This window comes from Takifugu rubripes, chromosome 21 (genome assembly GCF_901000725.2).
Source record: "Takifugu rubripes chromosome 21, fTakRub1.2, whole genome shotgun sequence".
NCBI lineage: Eukaryota > Metazoa > Chordata > Actinopteri > Tetraodontiformes > Tetraodontidae > Takifugu > Takifugu rubripes.
Window position 1 is genome coordinate 3,865,695 of NC_042305.1, and position 23,710 is coordinate 3,889,404.

Consider the following 23,710-nt stretch of genomic DNA (forward strand, 5'->3'; position numbering starts at 1 on the left):
CCCAGGAACAGGATGGGCTGCTGGCTGGCGGTCAACACATTGCACCACGGCCCCTATCTGCTCCGGCAGATTCCCCCCTTTACCCAGAGGTTCTCGCACAGCAAGGAGCCCGAACTGGCAAGAAGAACGAAGAATGTTACAATTTAATTTAAATTGGGAGTAAAATCCTGTAAAAATGATAATTCAACATTAAATCCTGCCCACAAGTAGAATGTGGATTTATTTCTTCTCGATTGAATAAAACCCACCGGCTACAATCGGATTATTATTTCTAAAATGTAAAATTAACAACAGAATATTGTGGTCTCCTTATGTTTAGTTGTAGTATACGTTGAAAAACATGTTTTTAACACCAACTTATTGTAAATCCAGTTAGTATGGAAAGAAGCTGGGGCAGGGTGGGACACCTGTGTCGAGACTACAGCTACTTTACTGATACCTAATTGCACATGGAGGGAGAATATACACAAGATTGTGGTTATTACACCTGACATTTTCTGTTTCATTAGAATAATTAAAGAATACAGGTGAGAAACCTGCATTTTTGCAAATATGTATGAATTGAATACCGCGTTGTATTTAATGTGACATTAAATACATTTCAGCCTTCGTGTATAGGCCAGAACATACAGAGACGAGGGTGTAAAGGCTTTGGTTGGAGGATGTGTATTAAAACCAATGGACAAAAAGCTCCTGAAATACAGTGTTTTTCAGTGAAATTACCTGCAAATGAAACCTGGTATTAAACCCTCCAGTAAGTATATTTTCTGACATAAAATGGACGTTTATGTGCCTGTATGCTGTAAGTGCTTCCTAAAATTAAAAGCTCTGAAGCATTTTTACTGTATACAGTACAATAAAACAGTATTGATTTGATGATATGTCGTAAGTCAGCAGGACGTGCAGCGGCTCCACTGCCCTCACAACTTACACGCTATTAAAGTTCTGCCGTTTGTCCCCCTGAAACAGATTTCACAGAGCGATTTGTTGAGTTATAACTTGGTGTTGATGCGATTTCCTGAGAGGACAGAAAAACTGGCCTAAAATCAGCACAAACAAGCAGTTGGCAGCTGTTTCTCTGCCCTACTGGGGTCCATTTCATTACAACTGTCTCAAGCTGTTTTAGCACTTTCTCAGAGAACTGCTCGGAGATCGTTGTAAAGGCCGGTAATCAGATGTTATGAGACGCCGCCAAACTGTGAATTCAGAGCGACGCAATCGGGTGCTATATCCTTTAGTCAGTGTGCAATGTGAGGTTAGTTCAGCCAGGGGTGTGAGGAAACCTTAAGCATTTTTGCCCCCAAATCAATATCTGTACATACAGCCTTTCCTCTGTCACGCAGCACACCAAGAAGAAAAAAAAAAGATTAAAAAAACAGCATCTGGATTCATCCGTTTTTTTCTTCTGCCTGAGATTGAAGCCCCCCCAACCCCACATTTTATTTTATTAAAAATAAATATTCAGAATATGACCTGCAAGGCTTCAGGGCAACTTTTATCTGAATGAGCAATCAGTTTGGAGAAACAGTGTGCACTGACCGGCAGGGAGAGGCGGGCTGATCCCTCAGACAGCAGCCCTGTGTGAATGAAGACAGATGAGGGGAGAAGAATCGCCGTGTTTCGGTGACACGGCAGAGTAAACCTAAACTCAACCGGAAAAAAAAAGCAAACCAGCACAGATCTGTTCCCGCAAAACACACAAAACCTGAAACTGTAGACCGTAAAAGAATTCTATCAATTATTTGATAAGGACGCTGGAGCCGCACACGATTTCTCCAAGGAAGCTGAGGAGAGATTTATTTCTGGAGAAGGAGAGGAAGAGAAGCCATAGCTCAGTGTTGGGAAGTGTGCTTTAATCACATTAGTGATAATGCCAACTAAACCTCTGACCTGTGCAGATGATTCACACTGACCGTAATGGCAGGACTCTTATAGGACACGGCGTTCATCGGATATCATGGGAGGAGTCCTTTAAATGGGATTCTGTGGCTTTATTTAGTTCCAAAATAATGAGTCAGAGGGTCCTCAGGAAAGTTGGGTTTGGCTTGTTTTGTGCTTTGCCAAACTTTGCCAAATGTAGCTTTTTTTTTAGACATTAGACATATAAAATGTGAACAAACTTCATTTTTGCATTTTTTAGTGAAACATGATGAACAAAATGAATTTTACATTTGTTTGCTGTTGAAAGTACATTATACATCATATCGTGTTCGTATTGGAAAGGAATTCTATAATCAAATTACCTTCACTCTTTATCTGTAAAGTATTTGCTTTTGGATCTTGAGAAGCAGCATCCTTGCACTTTGCTCCCTGTCCGACAGATTTTCTCACGTCTCATTTCTTGAATTTTATTTCAAAAGAAATTTGAAAGGGGCCCATTTAGCAGCATATCACCAGAAAGATCCTTCAGCATGTTCAGCAAAGCCAAACAAAAAATTTTTTTTAGCTGTATAAGGAGCGCTTTCAGTGACTTTGTTGAGGACAGCGTGTGGAGGATGAGCTTAATTGGTGAGAGGGCATTTTTGTGCTTACAGCGTGCTTTTGGATTCAAAATCATCAGTTCTTGAGGGTTAGATAATACCCCCACACTTTTATTTGTGTCTGCCACTGTTGCCATCAGAGGCCTCGATGACGTTGATTTCTTTAGTTGCAGACGATCACGTCATCAAGTGTTGTCACCCATTCATCCTGAATTACCTGGAATCGTTCGCTTTGGCTTAATTGAGCCCTGTTTAGCACTTATTCTTTTCTTTGTCATTTCCAGGTCTGGCTCCGTTTTGGGGTAAAATTCTTGTGTTTAAATGTGTGGGCACAGAAGCAGGGAGAGGAGAGGGCCCAAGAAGAATTCTGGCTCCAGAGCCCATCACAATTATATTATGCTACAGATCAGATCAGAGAAAAATAAAATCTTCTGGAAAGCATCCATAATCCCCTGCTCCTGGCGGCCTCCTCGGTGATTGAATTTAAAAACGTACCATAAGTGATAGCAGCCGTGGCCAAACTACCTAAAATGTACTCTCCAACAACAACACTGCGTGGAACCTTCCACAGACTTTTCCCACCATCTCAGGAGATTGTCTTTAGATGCTATTTCAATCACTTCTGTTTAGATTGATGGATTTGTTTTTCCCCTCAGGTGACAAATTAATGTCAAAGAATGACAGAAAAAGAAAATTAGCTGCTGAGTGGTTGACCTGCGTGTGATTTCCCCAGCATGAAATGCTTCAGACTTTAATCTTAACAACAGAAAATAAATCTGCCAGAAGCATAAAAGAACATTGTTTTTGAGGTTGACTTTTTCTTGTTTGTTTATGAACTTTTTCTTTGTCCTATTATAACTTCACGTCTGCGTCTCTGTCTTGGCAACCATCATGTTTTTCAGTGAATCTACTAACTTTAGAAAAGACGAAGCCTCAGTGTTTTCAGAGCTTTCTGTTCTGAGGAGGCTGAATAGTAATAGGCCACATTAAATGTAAATTACTGCTCTGTAAACTCTGTGAAGAGGGGGTGTTATTCCTTTAAAAACACCCTTTCTCTTGATTATTCAGCATAACATCCGTTAGGGAAAACCGAATCTGTCAAAGAGGCTGCGAGCTAACATCGGATACCATCCACTCCCGTTGTCGTGTTGAGGACTTTCTTGACGTAGCTAAAGCTAGCTAAAATTTGTATTGTTTCCGACTGCAGCACTTCTCCTGCTGCTCTCTACGCAGGAGCAAGAAGAGTTGTTGAAACAGGCTGTTTTTAGCGATCCTTGTTTTTGTGCTAATCTAATTAGCTGCTAGGTGACATTAAGGATCTCATTCAGAAGAAAAAAGCAAACAAGTCCAATCAAACTTTTGGAATCTTCAGTAGGCAGTGAAAGTATTTTGACAGCGCCGTTGCTTTTTGAAGTAACTCTCTAGAAATAAATGTATTTTTAGGAGCTTTCAGGCACATATAGGCAGATGTGTGTGCCAGCAACGGTAGCCAAGACATCAGCAGGAATTTCTTCTCTATATTTCAGAACAAAATTATCATCATCACGTGGCTTATCTTTTAAAAGCCCCCCCCCCCCAATAAATAAATAAATAAAAATAAAAAGACAAACAGGATGTATCCTGGACAAACTAATGTGTAATAGAGTTAAGAATACCTCCTTTTTTCACAAGAGAAAGCAGCAGACTGCCTCTTAATGGATGCCCCCACTGTTTTCTGCTTTTCACTGTTGAGGATTAACTCCAACTGTGTCAGTTTTGCTTCCACCTGCTGTGCAGTTCTGCATGCAAAGAAACGTTTGAAGAACAAATATTAAAATTTGTTTCCTCCTCACCTGTTTTCCCCCAAAATACTGTATTTGAAAATCCACATCTGCATTGCTCCCTGGAGGAGACTCCTTGATGCTGTTCCCTTCTCTCCTATCTGATACGGTGAGTTTCTCTCAGCCGCTGGAAGAATCTTAACATGGCCATTGGACAGAAAATAACATACAATAAGAACAAACTGTGCCATTTTTTCTATTTTTCCTGATTTCTTTAAATTAATAGATTTTGTCTAAGTAAACTTGCGTTCTTTGTGGAATAAAACTGCAAAAAAATACTTTCCGCCTAGTCTCTCCTAAAATGGATAATTGTTCACGGAGTGACGGGTTTTGAGATAAATTGCAGATTCAAAGCCTGATTTAAAGTCGGCCCATCTCGAAGCACAAAAGAAAGCTCTTGTCACAAGACACTGATTCAAGGTAGGGAGAGCTGTAACATCTAGATGTAACATCATGTAACATCTGTAACATCATGTCATATTGTTCTATATCTAAGGATTAAAAATAAATAAATACTGACCTTGTTCTATGTAGTGTTGTAGAAAAAGGAACAACCCCACTGAGGAAAATGAAAAATTTCAACTTTATCTTGGCAGATTGTGCACAGATTACAATTTAAAGTCCTTAGGCTTTAAGGCCTGGATGTATATGGTGTTTTGATTGGTTCTTTGTTGTTTTTTCCTTTGGCCTCCAGAGTTAAATAAATGAATTCCTTAAGCCAAATAGCATCTTTGTTAGACTGGACAATAGTCTTAAATATTGTGCACATACAAAAGACTCTGTAGGTTGTTGAGGTTGTCGGTCCAAACGTAATTTTCTCCAAATGTGTGAAGCTGATGAAAATGTCCGTAGTGACCCTTTTAAATCTCCTCCATATATCTAGCATACTGTTGGACTTTAGCTCCTCCCCCAAACCTCCTCCTGTGGTGAAGGCTGCCATCCGACTCTCAGCTCAACATAAAAACTGACACTTTTTTGTTTTTATCTGCCAGTGCTTAAGTCCCCACTGATGAAACTACACTTAGAAAGGAACCACACAGAATTGATCTCAGAATTTGCTAATTTGACACAGAATCATCCATTTTGCAGCAGAGAAATGCTCCCATTGGTTGCTAATTTCTCCCAACTCTCTATACGTTTGAAAGTAACAATCAGATGAATTATTGCCGTATGATAATTCTTTGGGGTAAAAAATAAAATGTCACGTGCTCATTAGCAGTTTCCTTAGAAAAAGCAGAGAAACAAAAGTGTGCGCTGATTCATGAGTGTGGCTGGGATTAAGCTTTGTCAGGCAGGATTTATCGCTCTGTGTGTTGCCGACCTTGTGGAGAAGTAGATCATGATTCAAGTAGGCCTGAAGAAGGACACATTTACTGTTTGCATCCACGCTCTGATATGCAGTAAATTTAGAGGTTTGGGGCAAACATCCAACTCTGTACTTGTGATGTGATGGATTATTTCCCATTTTACTGACTTCTTGTGATAAGTTTTGCAGAGGAATGATCTGATTTCTTTATTTTTGTTGATTTCCAGTCCTGGCTGCTGCCGAGCTGGTTGGGAACGTGTCTCTGTCTATTTGTGTCCTAACAGTGCTCCTAAACGCTCACCTGCCTCACAAAGATTTAGCCTCACGATGTCCCATTGGTATTTAACCCAATTTATGATATTCTGCAATAAATATCAGTGAGGGGAAGCAATTCAATAAGCAACTGAGTTTATGTTTTAGCCGACTAGAAGGGGGCTGTGGGAACCCTGACTGGCACACAAATCTGTGCCTGTCTTCTCACATCAAGCCAAGCCAAACGCTCTCAGCCCCATTCCCCTGAAGCCACTGGATAGCACAAAGATGACATTGTCTTTGACTTGGAGGAGGCCCAGTCTCCCGCTGTGGTAACCTCCTCCAGATATACGAAGCCTCCCAGGAGCACCTGGAAGCTTTACCCAGCACCCCTTAATGATACCCCTGCTGAACGTTGCTGGCCAGTCACTGAAGCGCCTATTTGAGTCTATTTTGTCCCTCCGCCGGTTTACTCAAGAGACCAGCAGCATAGCAATACAGTGTTTACTCTTAAATCGATCAATACTCTTTAATCCCAGAGATGATGCTTTTTCTCATGAACTCAAAATAGCTTTTACTCCTCCCCCATAAGGCCATTAGTCTTTATTAGCTCTTAACCTCTTAAATGTGACTACCCATTAATGTGGAGGCCACAACCATGCTCAGCAGGTCCCACAGTAGCCTCACACACGTTTGCACTAATGTCAACTAACAAACACTGACCTTTAATCAAGAACAATTATTATACATTGAATTCAGCTCATTTAAAGGATAAAGATGGGTCACCTGTGTAGCCTTGTGTTCACTTCAATGACTCCCTGGCTTCATGACTCTTACTTATCAGTGAAGTGGCGTCCATGGACTTCTGCCTGCCTGAACGATTCCTTTTCTATGGAGGATGGCATGAAGGAATACCACACTGAGACACATATCGATTCTTCCTGCAGACCCTATTTCTTAAATTTCTTGGTGTCCTGAAACCATAAATCACCCACAAATGATCCTTGAAGGAAATATTATAATTGTTATTCTTGACACTTGGTCACAAATTCAATAGCCCTTATTAATTGAACATGGGGAGAAATATGATGTGGTTAATTCATGGAGACTAGTGATCACACTCTCATCCCTCATGTCCAAAAAGGTTTGGCTTGGCATTAATGGAAGAGCTCAAAAAGATAAAGGGTCTGGATGAGAGCCATTTTAATTTGCAACCAAAAAAAAACATTGTTCTGTCAGCCTGGCAACATTTTCCTCTCTTCTTAGAAGGGTTGTATAAAATATCAAATGGAACATTTTTCATCGACTTCTGACTAAAATCTTCATAAAACCAGTCTGAAAGTCTAGTTAAGTGCAAATGTTAAAGGTTGTATCAGCAAATTTTGGGGGGGTGAAAAAAAAATTAAAAATTCTTCACTTAGCCAGACAACTCTAATTACACCAAATACCTTTTGCATACAATTATTTTAAAATTAAAATCTCAGGGTTCCTCAGACTCTCTCTCAGTGTATTCATTCCCTGATAATAGTCGGTCTAGATATTGCAGGGGATGAATATCAGACCACCCCCCCCGCAGGGATCGACAGCCCATAGGAGAATGCTGGGGAGCCGTAGAATAGCACAAAGTAGCTAAAAAGCCAGTGTGGCGGAAAGCAGAGCAGCATGAGCAGCATACATCAAGCGCAGTAGCAGCATGGAACGGTCAGGAGTGACTAGGTAGAAGGCAGGGAATTAAATACCTGCTCTAATGAGGAGAGGGGGTCATGTGACCCATCAGCTGCTTCGAGTTGGCTGCCTGAACCAGCTCCATAGCTTTTCCTCACCTACTGTCCATTAAAGGGGAGCATTCAAGAATGCTATTTTTTTCTCAGAATGGCCGAAGCAACCTGCGATATTTAACTACGAATCTGCCTCTGATATTTTTTTTTTCTGATTATCACATTTACAGGTATTTGTGATGACAGAAGTGTATTGAGTTGTATTGATTCCCAAATGCCCAGACTCTGCCCAAATGTAGACCTTTTGTTCTGAAAGTAAGAAAGGAAAAAAAAAGGTGTGGATACACAAATAACTGGTTTGAATCAGAATCTTTTGGGCTGAGCCTAGACTCACCAAGTGTAGACCGAATCTTTGTGAAACACGAAGCTTCATGACATCATTTCTAAATTTTGGACACCATGTTGGTTCCTGAGAAATCACTGCCTGAAACCTTTCCTTCTATACTACAGGAGGGCACATTTGAAGTAGCAGAGGAGGAGCGGGGGAAAGAAATCAAATTTGTCACAATTGATCACTCTAATAAGAAACTGCTGGAATACAAACAGGGTTAAGGAAGTAATCTTTGCACCACAATGAGTTTTACCCTGTTCTCCAACTGCTTCTGACTTACTTTTACTTTTTCCTCTCAAACTTTACGCCTGTGCTCCTGACTTCTCGTCTGTGTGGACATGTGTGATGAAGCAAAACAACAAGCAAGTGACCAGCTCAGGCGGACTCTCACCTCTGTGAGAGGCTCCATTAAAACGGCCAGGGCTGTGCAGCAGGAGCACAGCATCTGGTTCCCTGGTGTCCTCCATTCTGGTTGTTCATTTTCTGAGCCTCTGTCACTGCTGCTCTTCGCTCCGACAAATCCAGTCTGGCTCAGCATACACCAACATGGAACGCTCACCTTGCCACCCTGCGCATCCACATAGGGCTACATCTGACAGGAAAATTCCGGGAATCAAATGACCCATGTGCAGGATCAAACCAGTAGCTTTTTAATTAATAGTGTCTGAATTTACATGTGGACATACAGGGTCAATAATACATCGAATTAAAGTTGGTTGGGTTATTTGCTTGAATTTAATTGTGAATGAGTAGCTCTGGTCACGTTAACCACGAAACTAGCAGATTGTAGTGATTGGTATAGGTGGACAGTTTGAAAAGGGCCAACCCCCTTTGACATTATTGTTTCACGATTAGCCAAACAGCGCCGGTAACAGCGTGGCAGGACCCACCCCTTCAAAAGAGGGATGGCCTGCCCAGAGGTCCAGAAATTTCAATCAGGTTCAACTCAAAGAGCCAGAAGAGCCCAAGGCTGTGACCTAGCCTGCAAACTCCCCAGATCCCAAAGCAATTCAGTATTCTGGAATGCTCATTTAAGCGCTACCTGATAAATCACAAACAAAAAGGACACGGCGACAATTAAGAACAATGTCAAACTATCAACTAACAAACCGCGTCGTTTGTTTTGGATCATTAACAAGAGGGGCCCCCGGATATGATCTCCTGCAGTCCAAGAAAGCCCCTATGAGGAACTAAATAAATCAATGTACATGGATTAAAGCCAAGATTGGGGAAGGTGTCTGATACAGGGGGACATGGGTGCGCCATTAACGTCACTGGCAATAGGTGTTAGAGAGTCCTGCTGATTTTTGGATTGGCTACATCCAGAAAGCTGAATAAAACTAAAAATATATGAGCTGGTGGAGGTGTTATGAGATTTGTCAGAGGTCTGGGCAGAAGGGCCACCTGATTAACAAGGTCCTGGTGTGATCTGCCACTAGTAGAATTAGAGGAGCTATTAGAATACTGGGTTTAACGTCACATCTGCATTATGGATCGAATTGATTAAACTGGACTGATTTGAATATTTATTTTAATGTCATGATCAATATATTCTGGAGGACTTATATGAGAGTAATCTTTTGAGATAAAGCCATTGGTAAATGCAAGATCCAGCATGTCAGTGCTAAACTGTGAAAAGACTGGCTAAATAAGATGTGATTAGGATAAACTTTGAGTATAATTCACTAGGGCTATGCAACCAGCATAGATCCCATTCATCTGCTATGTGCAGAATGTTTCCAGGACAGTGCCCAGCATGCAGAGCCACCCTCGCTCGCTCCTGTGTGTTTTGGATGGGCCGGTCGCTGATGAAACATCAGTGAGAAAAGCGTTTCCATGTGGAAAACATAAGCTCAGCAACGGCTCCACGGGGAGAGACCAAATTCAAATGAAGAAAGAGATTCAAACATTTAAATTTACTTAGCTCAGCATAATGTCGACTCTGCCTTTACAATTTAATGCATCACAATGGGGATTTTTAATTATAAATTATGTGTATCGTAATGTGTGTGCTGAAATAGACATTTTCTTCAATTGAAATATCCTTTTTTTCCTTCTCTTGTGTTTTGCTGCCAGTTGAAAGTTTTGTGTGCCTCCCACCTCTTTAGAAGTGCTACCTCACGACCCCCATTTTGTCCAAGACCTTTTATTTACATAAGAGAAGTTGTAATTTCTTCCAGCAGGAGGTGGAATTGGAGTCCACTGATTAAAAGGTCGTGTCGCGTTCAGCCTCGGTTGGAGGGCTTTGAAATGACTTGTGGGTTAAGTGATGGTGACAGTTTTGGGGGCCGATGCTGGAAAGAGCCCCGACAAAGATAAAAAAGGAAACATTATTAAGTGACTCCTCTCTCAGGGGGTCCATGTATGTGAGCTACACCATTGCTTCACTGACTGCTGCAGTGTGAAAAGAAGATTCTGTAATATGTTTTTCAGTGTGCTCCCTAGAAAGGAACGAGAGGTGATTCATCCTAAACCAACTTTGTATGATTTATTAATTCCAAATCATAACACGCCCTTGCTGGTTCCGATTACAACGCCTCTCAGTTTGGAGTGTTATCGACCTTATTCGATTTGAATTATGATTGTTTCCGAGCTTATAAATTCAGCGTCATCTGCTAGGTTTTAAACAAGCTTTTGCATATTTACATGTTGATGTGATCAACTCACCACTGAAGGTCACACATGTCACAACAGACTGCATTATGGATCCCTAATTTGATGATAACAAGATCAGTCTAAAATTACATACGAGGTCAATCAGTATCCATTCACACCTTGTTTAGACTCAATTGTGAGTAAGTGATTGTTGTACACATTTGAAACCGGTCAGGACAGACAAACCAGGACACAGAGGTGTTTTGGAGTGTTAGAAAGATTTAGTACGGCATCATTGATGGGATATTTCCCCGTTAACTGTATGTATAATATTACATATAATAATCATTTTTACTACATTAAACCTCGCAATTTTAATTCTGTTAAGAAAACAATAGTCACCTTGAAAAACTCTACTATGCTTTTTTTTTTCATGATTTATTAATGAGGTGTGAGCAATGATATATGTATACGGTCTTATATTTTCCTCCTTGTGGGTATAAGTTTGAGTGTGAGCTGATTTAATCCCTGGTGTAAAATGTGAAGACAATAAATCACCTCTGAGCAGACAGGAAGGTGTGCAGTCCTGCAGAGAGAACACTTTCCTTTCACTTCTGAATGTGAGGAGGAAGAAGCAGATCCCGTGGAAGACTTTGTCCTTGGCTGTTCTGCGTTTCTGGATTATCGGGATTTGTCACAAAGATGATGACACACACAAAACAAGCAAAGTAAAACTTCCATTTTTGAAGAAAAGTAAATGCCGCTGCGCTGCTGCTCATATTGTTCTTATTCTAGGGAAAAGATTTGGAGTACTGGGCTTTGGTTGAGCTTATTCTGCACCCTTGTGTCAGAGTGTGACAGCACCACTGAGGTGAAGAGGGGCAAAATGAATGACAAATCTCAGCCTGATTTGTTAAGTGTTGAGACATTGATTTGCAGAGCTGTTGGGGGGAAAAGGAATCCTCTGGCAGCTACCATGATTATAGGAAGTGTGCAGAGGGGGTGTAATCACACTGAAATTGGTCTGGAGAAGAAGGTCAAATCCCACTATTATTGTGATTAATACCTTTGCTTCATGTGTGCTGTGCTCAAGCAGTGGGAGCAGGATTGCAGACAAGAGTCAATACCCTCGGTTACAAGGAAAAAAAGAGTGTTTTTGACTTATGATTCAGCATCTGATAAGAATGTGGAGATGCAGCAAACATTGGCACCAAGCATGGGCCAGGTTGGTGGATCAAGTATCCTATGTAGCTAAAAATCAATGACAATCTGGCCCCAGATCCACAGAGAGGACACTTTCTGCTTAAACTGACCACAGAGGTTTCTGTCACGAACGCAGGAAGTGCTCATCTGGTTCACATGAAGTCATTTAGTACGTATCTGATCATAGTGGAGGACATATTGTCCAAAGGTTTGTACGGACAGACAACTGTTGACAAACGTATTAATCACTGGGTGTTTACAGGAGGACATGACAAAAAGGTACATTAAATCTGATCTAATTTGCAAAAATCACTGTTGTAACAGATTTAGGACAAGACTCATTACGCAGGATTCAGTGGGAAGTATTCACACCTTCTTAAATCTTTCACTATTATGGTACAGCCTTGTGTCAACATAATAATAATAATAATAATAATAATAATAATAACAATAATAATAATAATCATCATCATCATCATCATCATCATCATCATCATCATCATTCAGCTATACTCAGTATGTCACAAAGACAGCCCATACCCAGAATTCAAGGCTTTTTCACAAACTGAGAAATAAATAAAATCACAAGAATGTTAGGATTCACACTCTTTGCTGTCACACTCATGTAAGACATTCGGGGTTCCTCCATTTCTTTTGTTCAGCTTTGAGATGGCTCATCATTATCAGAGTCCAATGGTGTTGTATTAAACAGATTGGACTTGATTTGGCAGGCGCACACCTGTCTGAACAAGGCCTTACTGCTAGGAATGCTTATCAAAGCAAAACTGCCAAAGAGCTGAGAGACAGAGCTGTAGCAAGTCAACGATCTGGACAAGGCCTGAGTAAAATCTGCTCCCATTGCTGTTCCTAAGAGCTCAGCACTCTCCATCATTATCATTTAAAAGAAGCTTTGGTCATCCAGGACTCTCCCTACAGCTGTCTGAACTAACTCAACAGTCAGGGGGAGGGAATTTTGGTCAGAGAGGTAGCTAAGAACCCAGCGTTCACTCTGAATGAGCTCCAGAGATGCTGTGTGGAGATGGAGAAGGTTTCAGCCAACAGCTGCTGCAGCCCTGCACCAAAACTGGGCTCTCAGGCAGAGTGGACTGATGGAAGAAGCTCCTCAGGGAAAGACACATGAAAAAGCTGCATAGACTTACTGGCAGGTCTTTCTGGCAAGTCCTACTGGCTTGGAGGTCCTTCAGGTGTGTTTTTGAAAACACTATCCTGCTTTTCATGTGTCTTTATCTCAGAGGAATCTTCCCCTTTACTGAGCCATTCTATACCCCCAACGCTGCACCCTTTGACATGTCAAAGGGTGGCTATTATTACTTTTTTAGTACTAGGAGGGGTAGGAACACATTTCACTGTGCGTTGTGTTGCCTATAATTCTGCGATATGTGTTATTTATCTTCATCTTTAGTCGTAGTATTAATATTATTAACTCCCTCTCTGATGGATCTAGACAGCTGTTGCACTTGTCTCTTGTCTTCATGTCTTGTCAAGGCATCATCCATTTTATTAGCAAGTAAACGAAGGCAATAGTTTACCTGGAGAGCTGCAGCTTTAGCCTCAGTTTGTGATAATTATGGTCAGATCAGATAATGTAGGGGAAAAAGAAACACAACTGTATCCCCTGACTAGATAAAAGAGGAGAAAGAGATATTCATATATTTTTGTTCAGACCTGAAGCTTTTTCCAACCTAAGTGATCCTGAATACACCTTCTGGTAAATGGATAATAGATTGTTACCCAGAAACATCTCTGTCTGTCTGTCTGTCTGTCTGTCTGTCTGTCTGTCTGTCTGTCTGTCTGTCTGTCTGTCTGTCTGTCTGTCTGTCTCACACACACACATACAAACCTGTGTGTTCAATTTTGATAAAATGAAAATATGAATTAGTGAAAACATAATGATCCAGTTGTGCTGCCACCATCCTTTGTTTCTTACAAACATTCACACGGCTTTAGATGCAGAGACAGATCCAACACTATCACACGATGTGATCAGAGCTTTATATATGTCAGAGCTTTGTCAATATGTCATATCTATCGTTACTTTTTGTTTTCTGAAAGAAAAGTGTTTTGGCACTGAGTTCTGTCTTCTTTCTGTCTTCTAGCAGCTGATTGTCGAGCTTTGGATGGACTGCCGAGATACTCTTCGCTCTCCACATACCTGCCTGTCAATTACCAGGTGCTTAATGCTGACTTGGCATTCTTCTTGAAAGAAGCCAACCAGGAATTCATGAGGAACTCCAGCCTGATGTCACGAACTGAGCCCTTCTTTATCTACCAGACCAGAAGTTTGCCCGCTTTGAATGCAAGCTACGGGCCTCTGTCTTTGGAGCAGCCTGTCCCTTTAGAGCTGCTCCAGAGCCCAGGGACGTTCCCCACCTCCTCTCTTTTTACGTACAACTGGAAAGTACAGACCTTTATCATAGACACCAGAATTCACCTGGCAAAACCCAGAGTCCAGGTACTGTTTTACATCGCAGGAAGGGACTGGGATGACTACAGTGCCATCGACAAGCTACCCTGTGTACACATGTTTGCGTTCCATGAGACACAGGAGGTGCGTGGAACCTGCCAGCTGAAGGGTGAACTGGGGCTTTGTGTGGCTGAGCTCGAGCCACTGGCCAGCTGGTTCAACCCTCCCAGCATAGTGCCAGGGCGCCAGAGGAATCTTGATGTGTCCGAGGGTACGCCGGTTGAGCTCTACTACGTGCTGCAGTCCACAGAGGCAGCAGAGTGCCACTCTGAGGAGGCCAGAAAGGTCAGCTCCATCCGCTCGAGCCAGGAGGGGCAACTTGGTTCCTATACCTCCACACCCCTGAGGAGAATTGGCGGTGTGAGACTCTACCAGAACCCCACTCCACCACCGCTCTCTGAACACAGACTGGATAATAATTTTAAGGTCACGGTTCCATCCACACCGATCAAACAGAGGGAAACCATCTCAGCGTTCATCATTGTCTCAGACTACTCTCCTGTTGAGGTGTTTACTCTCAGGTAGGGAAGATTTTTGGTTTCCTTTCTGGATGGTGTTAAGGTCCTACTCGGTTCAAGCACTCCCACATAGTGTGTTCTGTATTTCTTTTATCACCCTTATCCCTATGAATTCATTATCAGGTTTGAGCAAAACAAAGCAAAATAGAGCAAAAAGATTGGGCATTAGCATACATTTAAAGATTTGGTTGGACGTTCATGATTTAGTCAGTGGAGAAAGGTGACTGGACCATAAATAGTGTGTAGGTGCCAAGTTCCCGTAAAGAAAACCCAGCGTCAAACTTTGAAGACTTGTTCAAACAGCAACTTCACACAGCTAATCTCACTTTGGCCTTAGAGGATCGCTTCAGTACCTCTAAACATCTAAAATTGGATTTCTTGGCAGCAGTTGACAACAAGCCAAGGAGAACTAATGAAACGTGTTTGATATGTGGTGAGTGAAATGTCTATTTGCACAATTTACTGTCCTTCTTTAAGGAAGAGCATTTATGTAGAGGGAACATGAAATCTCAGGTAGTAAAAGTTGTGGTTACAGATTGTTTATACGTTATTTATATGTTATACTATTCCTTTTTCAAAAGGGTTTGACTTTTGAGAAAAAAAAGGCTAGGATTTTGGAAGAGAAAGTAATAGTGAGTGCTTACTTTATTGCATAATATAATGATTTTGATGAAGAATAATGAGCGAGTTATCAACCCGTGACAACAGGATAGTCGCCCGCATGTGAGAGTAATTGTTGAGTAAATGTTTTCTAGATTGGCCGGCCATGAATGAACAAAGTCTTTTTGGTTGCTGTGCTGTTTTGAGCCATCACACAGTGAGATGGGAGCAGAAGTGACACAGGCTGAGGTTGTTGGTGATGCTCAGTTCAAAACTATTGAGGGGAACGTCACAACGCAGCATAATTGGCTTTAATAGCCAGTCATTTAATGATGCTGTCAACAACGTGGCTCTATTACAAACTCCGGTCTGCTGGGGGGAGGTGTTGGGATGCGATTGTACCGTGCGCGTTACTTGTTCTGGATTGCACATGAGTGACACCATCTCAGCCAGCTGCTGTCTGCACACACTCCACACATTGTGTTCACGTCCAAAATCTGTTGCTAGCTTTTTAGAATCTTCCCACTGGAGTTATTTGTTTATCTTTAGCTGAAGGTTGCAGAAGCTCATCGGGGCGCCGGCACGGACGGTTATGCAAGTTTGTGTTGTTGTTGCTGCTGCAATTTAACACTGACTCCATAGCGTGCACATCATGGCATCTTTCATCTTTCTTTATTCTCATTTTACAGTTGCAACCAAAATTTTTCCATATAAATAATTCAATGCTGTGGATGCTGACTTTAAACAAATTGCATAAAATACTTGATAATTCATAAGGTTTTTTTTTCATTTAAATTGTCTTTGGTGGCCAGTATTTAATAATTGGCAAAGCTGTGAATTTTGAATGGAGATAAAAAGGTTCATGGCAACTATCATGTGACAACAACAATGTGAAATAATTGAATCAATTGAACAATTCATCTCATGTAATATTATCATAGATCTCCATGTCTGTCCCAAAAGAATTAAAAATGCCCTTATACCTGTAGCAGTATGTTTTATAGGTCAACCAATTACTGCTTTATAAGTCTATTTATAACAAGTCATTGTTAAAGAACCAGGAGTCTGCATTCTACTCCCAACAAGATCTGCAGATCATTATAGGGTTTCACCTTAACATTCTGCATAAATTAGATAGAAATGTATGTAAACCAAGGACAAATTGATTCAATTATAGCGACGAAATTGTATTTGTGTTAGCTCGTGGATCAAACCTCAGTCTTTGAGGGGTCAATTTTATGCAGGTAGTAGTCCATCATTGCAATCTCCATTTCACTTCATCATGTATTTGTTTTGTTTTTATAATATAATCTGTGAAGTCTTTATTGGCAAAGCTCCAAAATGCTAATGCTTTTTTAAAATCTTTTTGGACAAAAACAATCGTCAGGTGAAAAATTTAAAACGATTATATATATATAAGAAACACTTTAAATATCAAAGCTGTCATACAAACAAGCATCAGTTCAAATGCAGAAAAGGGAGGTTAATAGCTTCACTTTACTGAAGCTGTTGATTGCTGCTAATTGCAGTGAGCAGATGAGTCATAATGATTTATATAATTAACGTGCAATTCAAATGAGAATGTCATTAATTAAAATGCATGTCCATTAGTGTAATGACTGAAGCCGATCTTAATCATGCTCGTTTGGAACATTTATAAACCTCCAGAGACTCTGCAGTAGGGGGTCAAGCCAATTCTTCAACCTGCCTAATGGAAAGTAAACTGTAGCTGAACAACAGTGTTTTATTTCTGCTTAGGTAAGGCAAAACCACTGAAGCATTGTTTTCCTGAATCATTTTAATCTTTATAGAAGTCTGTTATATTATCTTTATGATTGTTTAACGATAGATGTGCACTCGAGGGCTGCAGTTAAACCATTTTCAGTAGTTTTAACGAGTCAGAATAACTCTCTTTCACTTAGCTCCTAATAGATTTCATTGAGAGCTAAAAACAGTGAAACCCTCTTTTTTGTCCCTGAACTGAGGGACAGCTCTATCATCAGTCACATGGGCAGGGCCAGGCTGGGCCGTGGCAGCTGCGCCTGCAGTGTTTTTATTTGGCAGCACAGCACATGGCGGGCACAGGTTGGCCATCTGAGAGCGACAGATATGGAAAGGCCTCTGCATGGTCCTGAGTGATAAGCCTGCATTTGTTAGGACGCCTAATCACCAGAGCGAGAAGTCTTTGATCTCTATATTCAAAACATTATTATCATCTGGGTTCTACACACTCCTGCGTTGTCCATTGTCGGCCTCAAATTCAGGGACACGTGATCCTGTGAAATCTGTCAAATGGTGTTTAGGCTACAGCAGATTGAGCTGTTTATTAGATCCACTTTGTCACATCCAAAGTCAAGTCAAGTGCTTCATTATCCATTTTCTGTTTTGCTTCCTGATTCATTGAAGCATGTTGAAGCAATGGTGAAGCAGCCCCATATCAAATATTTTGATGGAAGGATATTGGCGCATGAACCGCTCTCCTCCCTGAATGTCTTCGCACATGTCGGGTTGGTTTGGTTGGTGCAGCCGTTGGCGCCTATGGTGGCTCAGATGGCGGGGATCGTGGTCATCTTCCCATAACTAACCAGCATCTTCAAAAAAACATGATGTGGACGCAGATTCAGTAAAATCGGACCTTGGTGTGTTGCTGAAGGGTGAACGGGGGCTTTGTGAGGCTGAATTGAAGAAATGGATGAATATGGTTTGGATGCTGCGTCACATAAGCCTTGGAGGAAAAAAGGAGCACTTTGCATCGACCCATGCACGAACACGCCAATACGCTGTCAGAAATCACCTGACATGGCACCTTTGGCAGAAATGACCATTCACAAGCATTCAACACAATTTGACATTTGACATCAGGCTCCAGGGATGCAATAACTTCTGTGACCCTTCTAACATGAAAACTGTATAGCTTCTTCTCAGAATAACATACAGTGTGGATTAAATATCTGTTGGGGTGAAGAGCTGAACTGGATTTCAGAGCTCTTTTTATTATGGCAAATAAGCGATTGGCCGCTTCTGTTTTCTGCTTGGAAATGTGTGGGAGTTCTTTTTGTAATTGTTATATTCTCTCATTTCACACAAGGGTCAAATTAGTGGTGGTCCTGCTGTGATGAATTCAGTGGAATTAAAGCATATTTCACCTTGCTGTAAAAAGTTAATCATCTAATGTCTGTCTGTCTCTCTGAGTGTCCAGTAGGATCACAGCATTGGTTCTGTGTGAGGCAGACTTCGTTTGAGCTGAACTGTGTTAATACACTGTGTCGCAGAAGTCATAACCCTGTTTGTAAAAAACAACACAGGGCGTTATAATTGGTTCTCCATTCAACCACTTTATTAGTCTATGAGAACATTTGGATCTGCAGCTTCTTTTGGAAAATTTTTCTCATTGTGTACTTGCATTTCAGTATTTTGGTGCACTTAGTGGACAGAAGCAGAACATAAAAAAGCCCCTTCCACAGACCTCAAGACTGGCTCCATCTTATATTTAATGTAAGTCATCAAAACACCCATTTTTAAATTCAATTAAAATAAATCGCATCACGATAAGCTGGCCCCTTGTCCAGGGTGTTCCCGTCTCTGGCCTGAAGGCAGCTGGGATTTGCTCCAGAACCTTCATGACCCAGTTCAGAGAGGCAGCGTTAAAAAAATGAATGGACAGATAAAATATTGGATACACAGTGGTAATATTCTGACCGCTGAATGCAATTACCACCACCAGCATAAATGTTAAAATGCTAATCTGGCAATGTGAACATCTTCCCTGTGGGCATGATGCATTTTAAAACCACTATCAGGTAACATTTTGGGGTACAGTATATGCCAGGGGTCCCAGTCTATAGCTCCCTTTGAAATAACACATATTATCAAAAAAATGTGTTGTCGATTGTCAGATTGTCTGTCTTTAATGTCTGTGAATTCCCAGAATGCTGCAGTTTTTGATTTGCCAACAATACTGTGTCAACAAAGACTAGACGCCAGTAATGGTTTCAATCATTCTTTTTAAAGAAATAATAAGAAAGTGGCTAAAGTGAGTGGTCTGTTTTTAATCTTTGGAATATTTTTGCTGGATCAGTGCTGCATGTTGGGGTAGTGGTGGGAAAGACAGATGGTCAGACATTTAATCATCAAGATAAAACAAAAGACACCATATGGAGATGACTGTCACAGTTAACGCAAATAATTTTTGCTCTATGTGGATTCCACACAGTCGGAGTGCTGCTTCTTAGTTTATCTCTGCTGGACGGTGTTAAGATGAGGTTGTTGACTCTGCACACCCTCAGACTTCTTATCAAAGTGGAGAGTGTTAAGTGGTGTACTTGTTTTGGACTATAAGTCCACTCTCGACAGTTGTTCCTCCACCAGTTTCTCAAAGGTATTGGGAACAGAACCTGTGTTACACTGTCCAAAGCACTGAAGAGTATGACTGCCATGACAAAACAAGAGCAATTTCATTGACTAATACCTCTATGAGGTTAAATGTAATTACACAAAACTGCTTCTGCCAGCCTCCAGCACTCAACCATTGACTGAATCCCGGAGTTACGAAATGCTGTTCCAAACCAGAGTTGCTTCTGATGTTATTTCAAGTTACATCTTATAGTATCTGGGTTTTTATCAAGAACAAGTCAGGCAGGACTCCAATGTGGAGTTATCAACAGACAGATCGGGAAATTTAAATGATTATTGAACAGCTCCATAACAGAAATCAGTCCAAATTGACATGCAAACAGCAGATAGAATCTGGTCAGATATCCATGAAATAAACATGGAAAGACATTATAATACGGTAAAATATACAGACAGATCCTCAGCAGGTGGCCCTAAAGTATTTTCAATTTTTTTTTAAAAATCCACTGCCTTTTTGAATGCTGTTGCAGGGCTAAGTAGATTCCGCTGTGCAAACCTCCATCTCTGAGGGCAGCTACAGACTGAAGCGGAGGCTGACTTGGCAACAAGCTCTACGGATGAGGAAGGAAAAAGTGGAATCGAGAGGCCGTCAGGAGGGAATCCAGTCATGAAGCTTGACGGAGTGACCAAAGCTGTGCAGGGACAATGAGTCAAGCAGGCCAACTGGTTGCTGATACCTTGCTCTGGGTACAACGGCCAGACAGCCTCTAACTCGTTGACCTGTTATCACAGGACAGGCCACTGCTACCTTTCCCTTTGAAGCAACAGGGTGGGGGACTTTTGAAAGGTTCACAAGGGTGAATGGGGCTCAGCGTTCCTCCAGAGGGACTGACTGACTAACTTTGGGACACGTCTACTGCAGCGGGACAGCTGAAGCTCCACTCAGCAATCCTCGCCATTCCCTAATCAATGCTGGGAGCATGCAGGGACGAAACATGGACGACTAGGCGCACGATGGTGTCGTCCAATTTCAAAAGGATAGAGCAGTATCTGTCTGGTGAGGCCCTCTGGGAAGGTTAGAGTTGTTTGGTGGAGGGGGATTGATGTGTGCATGGATGATTTCACCATTAAGATCTGTTACATTAACAGGAATTTGTTGTGGGACAGGATCTGCTAGGAAACAGGCCAGGAACTAATAACTGCAATACAGGCTCTCAAAATAAGAGCCTTCCCTAATCAAAAACCATGGGTTGACAGAACTGTCAGGGCAACATTGGCGGCACGCACCACTGCCTATAATGATGAAATTCTTTCATGCGACATGTCGACATACAAAGCTGCTTGTTATGAGCCTGTGAAAAGTCCACAAAGGCAATTTCAGGACAAGATGGAGACAGACTTCAGTTTGGCTTGAACCTGTATGTATGTATGGGCCCGTCCAATTTGCATACAGGGAAACTGATGGAGAGATCTCATCATTGCCAGCCTACTGTTTTCCACCGCATCTCATGTGAACGGAGGGGAGGGCAACGATGTGGGAATGCTGTTTACAGATTCCAGTTCAGCGTTCAACATTATAGTTCCTCCTCGCCTGTCTGATAAGACAAAGCTGCTGAGAATCAACACCCACATATGCAACTGGCTGCTCAGCTTACTGAGCAGCCAGTTGCATATGTGGGTGAGCGCCCCAGGGGGTGAGAATGGGGAAGGTCTGACATCTAAGCCCCTGACCTTCAGCACAGGTTTGACCCAAGGGTGAATTTTAAGTCTTCTGCTCTTCAACATCAACGCCTCCATCATCAAGTTCACTGATGACATTGTTGTCATCTCGGGGTGCGACCAGCAGACCTAGTTCTGTGGTGTCAGTCCAACAACCGCGTCTGCACGACAAAAGATATGATTGGGGATTTCAGGAGGAAGCAGGGCAGTGAGCACTCCTTACTAAAGATGAACGGCGGCAGCATTACAGAGAGTGGGATCTGCCGAGCAGGTGGTCAGCCCCCGCCGCCGCCACCGCCGTCAACCATATAAGATGATTCTGCACCCCCATGACTCTGGGCTTAAGGCAGGGACAGAGAGGGTGAAGAGGATTTCCTTCATACAGGATTGGCATATTCCATCCATCCATCCATCCATCCATCCATCCATCCATCCATCCATCCATCCATCCATCCATCCATCCATCCATCCATCCATCCATCCAGTCTCATCTTTTCCTATCCCAGTTATAAGCATAGTCTCTTTTGGTAGTTATATAAAGTTGTATCTTATTTATTAGGTATTTATACAGTCTTGCACCAAACACTTTTCTGCTACATCAACATAAAATTGTTTTCTCTAATATATTATCGTCTACGTTCTGGTTGGAAAAAGTTGTTTTCTTTTCTCCCTCTATTTCACTTTCAAATTTCCCCCATTCTTTGTGTGTGTCGTGTTGCCATTTCTCTGCTTGTTTGCATTTTGACCCAGAATATTTTTTCTGTTGCTGCTGACACCAGATTTAATGGTTTGGTTTTCATATCAGTCGTCTGCTGATGCCTTTTAGTTTGTCCAAACTTCACCAGGGTTTGTAGTTCTTTGGTTCACATGAAGAATTATGTCACAAGCATGCACACAACACAAAATGACACAAGCGAAACTAAAGACAGAACAGAATTCCCCCCAGATTATTAATTAAAAAAACGCATTATAAGGTAGATTTCTGAAATCTATTTCAGATTTGGGAAATAACGTAGGTTGTTGGAGTTAACCATCCAGAACTTCCTTCCAGCTGCACACAGAATTTCTGGAGTTCAGCGTCATCGACCATTGGGTTCTTGGTCACATCTCTTGGTCATCCCTTAAACTCTGTTTTCCCCAGATTTCTCAGTTTTGGAAGAGTCCTGGTTGCTTCTATGACCTTCTGCTTCAGACTGGTGGAGCCTACTGTGCTCTTGGGAACCGTCAGTCCTGCTGAAGTGCTTTTTCCTCCCCAGATTCAGTTCTGGCGACCTTTTGATATTTTTAGACCTTATGTAGACCTGAGTGTGCCTTTCCAAATCTTGTCCAAACAATTACATTTACCAGAGATGGACTCCAATAAAAACATCTCAAAGATGAACCAAAGAAACGGAAGACTGTCACTGCGATTTTTTTGTTTTTCTTTTCTTCATATTTTTCCAAAACAAAAGGTCTAAAATTCTGTTTTCACTTTATTATTCTGGGCAAAACATATGAGACATTCTGACTTGACTGTATTTGGAAATAGGAACCTTGTTCTGTCATATCTGCTCACGCTTCTTCCTGCTCAACTCAGCAGCATAATGTTCCAGTCAAAACAGGCAGGCTTTATATTAAAACAAGTAAATAAATGTGAGATAGGTAACAAAAACACAGAAAATAGTTCCACATGCAGTTTTTGCACCTATTGTACATGTTCTGAAAGGATTAGGAAGAAGTAAATATTTATATGCTCCTGTCCCTTGCTGATTGACTCAGGTCTGTGTAGATGTGACCTCCTCTGTCCTCAGACCCTCAAATTGGGTCGGAAATTTAACAAAAAAAAAAAAACTCTTTAGGGACAAAGAAGTTGAAGATGTGCAGTAGAAGCCACATATACAGAGAACATCAACTTTAACTTCAGCGACACGTCAACATTTGTGATAATCATATTGATGGCGATAGTGACAGTCCTGATAAGGCAGCAGAGCAGCAACAACAGCAGCAGTAATGGAATTCCAGAAACCGATCACTAATAAATGATGAAGGTTAAGAATCTCACTCCCTGTATTTAGTGACAAACTCTTTCTACTTGTGGTCGAATTGATACTCATTTGGACATTGTTTAACATCTGTAATCAGATTGTTTTGACCAGCAACTGAAATAGAGGAGCATTGCTTAGCTGTGTGGATTTGCTGCTGTTAAACATGCATAATGAGGCATGCTTTCGAGCGAGGCAGAAAACACTACATTTTCACAACAAGGCACCCTTGGCAGAAACAGCAGCATG

General features: G+C 41.5%; 1 protein-coding gene across 2 annotated transcripts in view; it reads left to right on the top strand.

Moving 5' to 3' along the window:
* si:dkeyp-14d3.1 (transmembrane protein 132C) overlaps nucleotides 1-23,710 on the top strand; it is a 133,779-nt gene that overhangs the window by 12,956 nt on the left and 97,113 nt on the right. Inside the window, exon 2 of one of the 2 annotated variants that reach the window (XM_011615260.2) lies at nucleotides 13,883-14,771. In XM_011615260.2, coding sequence (XP_011613562.2) covers nucleotides 13,883-14,771 — 889 coding nt within the window. The remainder of the gene's footprint in view (nucleotides 1-13,882; nucleotides 14,772-23,710) is intronic. The other variant, XM_029830113.1, reaches the window with a different exon arrangement.